Source organism: Bufo gargarizans, chromosome 7 (genome assembly GCF_014858855.1).
Source record: "Bufo gargarizans isolate SCDJY-AF-19 chromosome 7, ASM1485885v1, whole genome shotgun sequence".
Classification (NCBI taxonomy): domain Eukaryota; kingdom Metazoa; phylum Chordata; class Amphibia; order Anura; family Bufonidae; genus Bufo; species Bufo gargarizans.
In genome coordinates, this window is record NC_058086.1 from 16,905,027 (window position 1) to 16,914,393 (window position 9,367).

The following is a 9,367-nucleotide window of genomic DNA, read 5'->3' on the forward strand; positions in this document are numbered from 1 at the left end:
TTGGGCTCCTATTTTCTGGAGGGGAAATAGGGAGAAGGGGAGCCATATTCTCCCAGTAGGTGGGAGTCCTGGAAATGGATGTGGCACCTATCAGACATACAGGTGAAACTCGAAAAATTTGAATATCGTGCACAGTTCATTTATTTCAGTAATGCAACTTAAAAGGTGAAACTAACATATGAGATAGACTCATTACATGCGAAGCGAGATGTTTCAAGCCTTTTTTTGGTATAATTTGTATGATTATGGCTTACAGCTTATCAAACTACAAAGTCTCAATTTTGAGGTACCCTTTGCTCAGGGGGTATGGATTAATTAGCTGACTAGAGTGTGACACTTTGAGCCTAGAATATTGACCCTTTTCACAAAATTCAAATTTTAAGATGCATTATGCAATTCCTTTTAATTTGCATTACTGAAATAAATGGACTTTTGCACGATATTCTATTTTTTTGAGTTTAACCTGTATATGGCATATTATTTTGATATGCTATAAATTATTGTGGCCCTTGGTATTGGTTCATACTGACAATGTGGCATCAGGACAGAAAAGGTTGTGCACCCCTGGCATAAGAGTCTGTTACACTTGGAATACTGTGTGGTACAATGTAAGGTTTGTCTTGTCCTTACGTTAATCATTAATTTGTTTGTCTTTTCAGAAATGGCTATCTACCCCTTATGTTTTTTCATCATTCTTTCTGGATCCAAGTCCTCTTGATATTTCCCCGCTGAATATCAATTGTAAAGTGGAAGAACAAAGTTTGAAAGGCCCCTCCACTGCAGAAGCAGAAAAAGACAAACTCGGACATTCCAGCTCCAGCTATACCAATCAGGAATATTTCTCCTCTGTCTGTCTTGGTTATGACCATTTTCCAACAACAGCTGTAAATGAGTCTTTACATTCCCCAACCGATGAAGAGATTCCTCTGTTCCAGGCTGAGTACCTCTGCGCCCCTCAATCTATTGCTGGTTTTGGTGTCCACAACGGGTCCTTTGAACGGGATGCTTCACCTCAAGTCATTCAAAATCCTGTCCTTGCAAAGGAAGCCATTGCTAAGCCCCAATGTGATGATGAGGGGGGTGAAACGTTTACTCATCAAGAAACAGAGAATGTGAAAGAAGACAAAGGAAAAGAAATCTTTGAGGATCAAAAAGAGTCAAGTGATACATTCTCTACTCCCATGGTATATCAGCAAGATGGCAAACCGTCAATGGAAGCTAATGTTGCAGCGGACTACCTTTCCCTAAAAGAGTTATACCAGAAGCATTGTCAATGGGTGTAATTGGATTACGCTGTTTTAAACGAAGGCATATGATGTACCACTATACCACCATAGACAGGGTTATGCATGAGCGGTGCATTCTGAGAGTAAAGAGAAAAGCTAATAGCACCTGGAGAGAGAAGAGAAAATGAATAGTGATGGACGAACATCTGCCGGGACGGTTCGCGAACGCGATCAAATGTTCGTGAACTGCAAAATCGCGGCAGGTCCCATTCATTTTAATGGCAGGCGAACCTGAAACACCTTCAGCTCATATTTGCAGGCAAGAAATAATTACTAGAATTGCACAAATAGTCCCACAACGTGGACAGTGACATGCCAGATGTATTATTCGAATTTGCGATCTCCATTCATTTTTTTTTTTAATGCAAAATATGTGTACACCAGTTATAATTATTTTTTCCAATACCGTTTGTCACTGTGTGTAGCAGAGGGAACGCAGCAAAACCTCAAACAAATGCTGCTGTACCCAAATGCACTATATAGAAAGTATATTATTGGTATATAACACCCCGCTACTATTAGTTTTTTGGGGGCAACTGGTATATCACACCAGTTATAAATATTTTTTCTAATTGTGTTTGTCCCTCTATATACCTGCAGTATAGCCGCAGAACCGCACACAACTGCTGCACTATACAAATCCACTATAATATGCTTTCTATGTTAGAAAATATATTATAAGTGTATTACACCACTCCGTACTGCACACCTAGACATAGCACACCTATAACAGTCCTTAAAAGGACTTTCGTGGACCTATTTGATAGCGTTTTTGTCCCTAACAGTCTATCTCTGCTCCACACAGCAACCTCTCCCTACAATGTCAAAAGACTTAAAGGGGTTCTGCACCTTCATTTAACTGATGATCTATCCTCTGGATAGATCATCAGCTTCTGATCGGCGGGGGTCCGACACCCGGGACCCCCGCCGATCAGCTGTTTGAGAAGGCAGCGGCGCTCCAGCAGCGCCGCGGCCTTCTCACTGTTTACCGCCGGACCGCCCGCCCACTGACGTCACGACTTGTGTCAACTAGAGTGGGCGCGGCTAAGCTCTGTTCACTTGAATGGAGCTTAGCTGCGCCCACTCTAGTTGATACAAGTCGTGACGGTAAACAGTGAGAAGGCCGCTGCGCTGCTGGAGAGCCGCTGCCTTCTCAAACAGCTGATCGGCGGGGGTCCCGGGTGTCGGACCCCCGCCGATCAGAAGCTGATGATCTATCCAGAGGATAGATCATCAGTTAAATAAAAGTGCAGAACCCCTTTAATGTAAAATGGCGGCCAGATGTCCATGTGCTGAAACTTTTCAATTGGCTGTCCTGTACCAGCTGATGGATGTATCATGGGTCAAAGTTTTTCACAATGTAAAAGAAAAAGGAGGGCGCGAATATCTCCATATGTTTGCCCGTTCGGCGAGCAGCGAACGAGCAAAGTTTGCCGCAAACCGTCCGCTGGGCGAACCACAAGGCCATCACTAAGAATGAGAGGTTAATAGGAATCATTTAGGTGGAGTGATGGAAGTTGGCATTTGCTACAAGGTAGAGATGGATATCAACACCACATTGTAAATGGAGAGTAGGTAAAATTGTGTACAGTCTGACTTTGACACAAGCAATTAGCTTTGGTGTCTCTTCATGGCCTCTGGCCAGTTACATAATGATCTGATGCTCTCAGCATTAATTAATGCTGGAAGCATTGGGTATTTATACACCTGTCTGGCGGCCGAAGGTGCCCTCCTGAATTTGACCGTATTGCCACCCTCAGGATGGTTATACAGTTGAATACTGCAGTGGGGGCGGCAGCATTTTTTGCTGCTCTGATGGTATTTGGTTCTACTGGGGTGGTATTTTGCACTGCACTAAGGCATTTCTGCCCCCACCTACTTCTGTTGCCCCTCCTTCTGTCAATTTGGATAGGCCTATAACATGGGGCCACTTTTAGGCATTTTTTTATTTCCAGGGCCACTTTAAGTTCCCATTCCGCCCCTGCATGGCACCCATTCAAGTGAACGGACAATCATATAACACATTGTGATGTTTCCCAGACTGGGAGTCACACTCTGCACTGGTTTTTCTGTTTGGCTAATAAGTAAGAAAGTTAATGGTACAATGAGACAATCCCTTTAAGGGCAGACGAGTGTTCCTTGTTTGTCCCTTATGCATAACCTTGAACCTAAATAGGCTTTGGTGAAATGTTTTTATCATGAAGAAATGAGTAATAAAGTAATGATATTGTATATTTTTACAACATAAATGTTGGACATAAAAGACATACCGTATGCCACTGACCAGCAGCTACATTCAAATAAATGCAACTTATTTCCTGAATCCACCATCCAAGATTCAGCATACCACGGGTCAGTTTATAACAACCATAACGGGAAAGTGCAAATCCAAATGCAAATGTATTTGTTACTATAAGTGATCTTGAGCTTTAATCTTTAGATGAGAATTGGTGTCAGAAAAGATAAATTATTTATATGCATTACGGCCTTAATGTACATTTGTAAATTAATTTTGTGACTTCTTGGTGATGTGGAATGGTGAATGTTGCTTATAATGAGAGTTATACTTTGTTTTGTACAATAAACAGTATTTTTTTGATTAGCTTTTTAAAAAAAAATCCATGTGATTGTGTCGTCATCTGGAGCCAGTTGTAGCTATTCATGTTATTACTGTATGTGCTTTGTACCACCAGCTCTTATAAAGCATTACATTTATATTTTAGAGTTTTAATGGGATACAGCTTTGCGTTCAATGACATTGCTTCAGTGACATTAAAGGGGTTGTCCAGGATAGCCTTTTTTTTTAAACAATGTAATTTAAAGATAGCGGCTCGCCGCACTTAACTTATGGATCTAGGTGCTCATGTACCAGGACTGCCCCACAGTCCTTGCAGGAGTTTGAAAATGAAAAAGTTTGTGGTGGAACAGGCACTCTATCACCCGGAACCGTTAGTAGAAAGTTATTGTTTATTAATAGTCAATACGTAATAAAAAGTATAAAAGCAGAGACATGTATGGATCAAAAGCATGTATACATGTAACCTTCTTATAAAAATCCACTTATAAAAACCTCTAATATTAGTATCACATAGGGCCTGTCTAATTGGTGTCCGGTATCTCCCAGCAGACTCCTGGGCAGGGTAACCTATGTGAGAGCAATCACTTGGTCTGAATAGATACAGCAAACGTGTTCACACAAATAGATATAAAAATACATATGAAGGATAAAAATGGTGATGAATAAAAATGATATAAATGATAAAAATGGAAAGTCCAAAAAACCGAAAAAAAAAGGTTCCAGGTAGAAGAATAATTCGAATGGGACTACAGGATGAAGATTGTGTAGTCCTGTAAACTCCTGAGAGCATAGATGTTATTGAGAATGTCAGTTGGAAATGTCAATTCGATATCTCTGTTGTACCCCAATGTGTCTCCTTCATGTGGAGGTTTTGTTAGAAGCGGGCATTTAAATGAGTCCGGCTATCAAGTATTCAAGCTGGTATGGGGTAAGTGAGTCTGCTGCGGTCCACTGTGTAAGATTGGCACTCACCCATTTCTTTCTGTACTATCTAGTTGCTCAGGTTAGGTATCTAAGAAGTGTAGCGGATATGGGAGACAAGAGCTATTGGGAGATGGAGGTTACCGATTTAAATTGCTATTGTGCCTTGAGGGAGGCCCTCGACATTTGGAATGTTCCAGCACTCCACTTCATATATTAGAACATAAGGTGTGGTCCCATATACGAACCCTATTTAATCTAGAGGGTTCCTTTCCGTTGTTTGCCCTTGTGGCACAACCCATTACTGCCTGAAGTACAGAGTGTACCTGACCAAGTTTTTTGGTCTTGCAGAGGCATTCAGACCATACAACATATGCTCGATGGTGAAGTGTGGTGCACCTTTGAATCTCTAAGAAACCATTATCATATCCCACACCAGGCCTTCTATAGATTTCTGCAACTGAGACATGCTTTGCAAGCCTTGTTTCCCTCCTACCCCAGGGCAGATGTCCCTACCACCCCATTAGAAGCTGTCCTTTTACTACTGTCTTCAGAGTGTACTGTGTCCTCCCTCTATGCAGCCTTGTTGGCCCAATACCATAAATCACTTCCTTCCTATGGCCCAGAATAGGTATGCACTCCATATTCAACACCTCTCAGATGAGACATGAGGAGAGATGTTAGCGTCTCATCTGACAGTATCCCTAGCTCCACTAATAAGCTATCTCAACTGTATATAACTCGCCCTATTATCTCACCCCTGTTAGGCTACATTCCCACAAACGTATTTTGTTTCTGTGTCTGTTACATTTTTTTTGTGGATAGGATGCAGACCCATTCATTACAACGGGTCTGCAAAAAATGCGGACGGCACACCGTGTGCTATCCACATCCATTGTTACAATGAATCCACAATAAAAACGGATGCCATATGGTCTAATTTGCGGACCACAAAACACATACGGTCATGTGAATCTAGCCTTAGGCTGTATAGAGCTGGAGTCATTACCTAATTGTGTTGCCCCAGGCAGACTTTATTCATCTGATCTGGTCCTGCCCGATACTTCAATCCTTTTGGGCTGAGGTGATAGTAAAGCTTGAGGATACTTCTGCTGGCGATTTAGTCACTCTTGTAGAATATAGCTGAAAGTAAAAAGCGTGGAAGCATTGTTATATTGAGTCTACAGATAAGTATAACCTTCCCTGTGTATCCCGAATATAGTTGGCGTACCCTATAGCCTTGGTAAGAAATGCTAACAACTTGGCAAACTGGTTTCCCAACTCAAATCCAATCAGATTCTGAAAGAAAATACAGTGTTTTGTTTTAACAAAGCTAGAACCAGCCCTGTACCTCACATGGATTCTGAGATCTCCACATTCATTGCTCTGCTAGATTTATATCAAGTTGAAAGCTCAAGAGGAGTGTCTGTTCTGCTGCAGCTAAGGGGGCGTGTCCATGCTCTCCCTATCACAGCTCAGGAGCCAGTTGAAGGATGAAACTGAGCATGTGCGGCCATCTCAGTGAGCAGGACAACAAAATAAGAAAACAAACAAGCATTAGATACAGATATACAGATACATTTTATTGAATAACTCAGTGGCTATGCTAAATTATTAATAACATGCAATTACAAAAGTATTCAAATCCAGGTGCTGGTTTGAAAATTCTTGGGGCAACCCCTTTAAGATGCAATAGATGGGAATATGTTGGCAATTTTGCCAATGAGCTAGTGTAGCCTCAGATGGGTTATCCACAGAAGCCCGCTCCACCTCTCCAGGGACGACTCCTCCATCTTTCTCGAACTGCATTTGATGTAGGAGATTGTAGATCTCAGACAGCCCCGTAATTACGCCTTAGTAGCATCCTATGTACAATGAACCAGGTCATCCAGAAGGAATGAAAGCGCCATGAAGAGGCCTGAGGCGGAGCTGAACTACATTCAATAAACTGGGGAGAGTAATCAAAGATACCTCATGGAAGGTACTAAATATTATTAATAGAGGGAAGGGTGGGATGGGAGACAAACGTGTTGTCTATCGAGGATAAAGACCTATGTGTGGATAATACGTATACTGTCTAGTAGAGGAGTTTAGAAATCTCCAGGGGTCCTGCCATTCAATCTCAGAGAGCCACCTCCTCAATGGCGATGTGGTCACCACTGGTCAGGAGGGAGGGAGTCTGGATAACCTATCCACAGAGGGGTCTGGTACCAAATTTAAATCTCCTGAACAAATAACATAGTGTCCTGGATAGTCCAATGCAAAGAGTTAGCCAGGTCTGCTGGCGGGGGGTTATAAATAAACAGAACACATAAAGCTTGTCATTGAGATTAGCTGCCAGAAATATATAGCGTCCCTCTCAATCTGACTCCACTGTTTCCACCTGCAATCTAATCGATCTCCTGATCAAAACTGAAACTCAGAGAGAATGACTAGTATGATGGGAGTGGTGCATCCAGCCCACCCACCTTTTATGGAGAGATAGGATCTGAAGCAGTATTAGATGTGTCTCAAGGAGACACACCACATCAGGAGAGTAACGTAAGAAAGAGAACACTATATAACTTGTTGCTTAATCCCCGGACATTCCACACCAGGGTTTTAAGAGTGGAAGCCGTCATCATGGCACTATAAACATACATATCCGCAGGATAGGAGGTCATAAACAGGGAGTCTGATCCGATTTGCGGCACCTCCCTGCAACTCATGCCCACACCACGTGTAAACATTTTGTTCATAAAAAGCAAAAATTGAGCAACACCCCCATATTGCTGAGAACAAGAGCCCCACACAGGAAACCATATTTTGCAAAGTGTTTGCAATGGGCCAAGGGTTTCCCTCACCCCTTGGGATGTTTCTACGAAATATATCCCTTTTTATAGAGCAAATAAATGTGACGCCAGCTAAGGTTAAGCAGTGGAAGCACAAGGCTCCCTTTTGTAGATGGTACTGTTGGTACCCAGAGGTAGGATTGCCAGAGTGGTGCAGGGTGGCCTACAGTCTCTGCAGATGTTATATATGTAGTGTCCCACTAGGTAGGGGTGGGCACTACACAAGGGTCAATTGGTGTGCGCGTTACTCCTACTCACAAGGGACAGAAATGTTATATTTAATTGTGTATTTTCTAATGTGTTTTTATATGCAATGTACCCCTGTATGATGCAACAGCAGGCCTAGTTGGGTGTAGTTAGACATCCCAGACACTAGAGGGAGATAGGGAGCCCCTAGTATAAATGTCCAGGCCCAGACAGGGAGAGTTAGTGCAGAGTCAGGAGTCTGAGAAGACAGTGGTTAGAAAGCCTCCTCCTGACATGCAGCTTGATAGCCCTGGCTGCTAGCTATGACCAGGAGGCTAGTGAGGAGATCCTGCCTGCCTGAAGCCAAGAGAGCCTTAGTTAGCTCTGAAGTCACCCCAGTAGCAGGACAGAACCTCCTGGGAGAAACCCACAGTCATCCACCTAACAAGTAAGGAAATTCCAGGGAAAGATAAGTAACCCTGACGGGCAGATGCAAATAGAAAGTAACGCAAGGATTTAATTAATACCAGAGGAAGATATAATTACCAAGGATTTAAGCCACCCTTTAGGCATCCGGGCCTTGGGACAGAAAGCCAGACAGGAGTTCTAGAAAGAACAGTGTACACTATTTCTGAGGAAAGGTACAACCTGCTGCTGAGTGCTTGTGAATTTACCCTCTGCGTATCTTGCATAATTATTACCTGCCATTCTGTGAATAAGCCTACTTGTGAAACTGTGATTTAAAGACTGTGTTACCACCTACTGTACAAAGTTGGACTGTTCAGTAAAGTAACGTTTGGTTCACTATTCGACCTGTGTACCTCCATCATTCCAACTACCAACCGGTGTGCCACCGTCAAAGGCACTGGCGTCACGAATCCAAAAGGGACCTTGCCCCAGGCACTCAAAATACCTGTAACATCCAGGGCACCTCATCCACCATCAGGCCTGGTCCCTACATACAGAGGGTGCCCCAGAGGAACTGTGTCTACCTCTCCTTCACTGCCACGCGCCTGCCCAGGGTTCTCCAATACAGTGAGCAACCCTCGATTGCCCATAACCGTGACCTCACCTCGCTATACCCTGCAGGTCTGGCGTGTTGCATATACACATGTCACGGTTTTCCTATCTGGATATTCGTGGATCCCAGATGGTATGTGGTCCGAAGCAGTCCAAAAGGGGAGTTAACTTGGATAGTGTAGAAATAAAGTTGAGTCCTGACTTGGTTGGTATGGAAGGTCAACAGTTGCTTTACTTTGCATAAACGATAATTCAAACAATCCACAGAACTTGTCTTGGTTCCCAACAGGTTTTAGCAGGACTTTGGCAGGCAAATACTTCTGCAGAACAAACTTCTCTCTACTGAATCTGTGGTGTACTCACTCAGCTCTGCTATGTCAGCAATATTAAGTAGAAGTGCTTTCCTTTCTGCTTGTTGCTGTTGTTCTAAGTCTGTCTCTAACTGTGATTCCAGGAACTTCTTGTCCTGGCTGGATTTTATGGAAAGTTTAGTCCCTCAGGGACGAGCGTCTGCTGTTTCTCCCTACAGCATGGCATACAGGAAC

The 9,367-nt window shown here is 43.0% G+C and overlaps 1 protein-coding gene across 4 annotated transcripts in view; it reads left to right on the forward strand.

Moving 5' to 3' along the window:
• IL2RB (interleukin 2 receptor subunit beta) overlaps window positions 1–1,514 on the forward strand; it is a 54,651-nt gene extending 53,137 nt beyond the window's left edge. For all 4 annotated transcript variants that reach the window (XM_044301714.1, XM_044301713.1, XM_044301715.1 and 1 more), the window contains one exon: window positions 660–1,514. In XM_044301714.1, the coding sequence (XP_044157649.1) occupies window positions 660–1,283 (624 nt within the window). In that variant the 3' untranslated portion in view covers window positions 1,284–1,514. The remainder of the gene's footprint in view (window positions 1–659) is intronic.
• The last annotated feature ends 7,853 nt before the right edge of the window (window positions 1,515–9,367 follow it).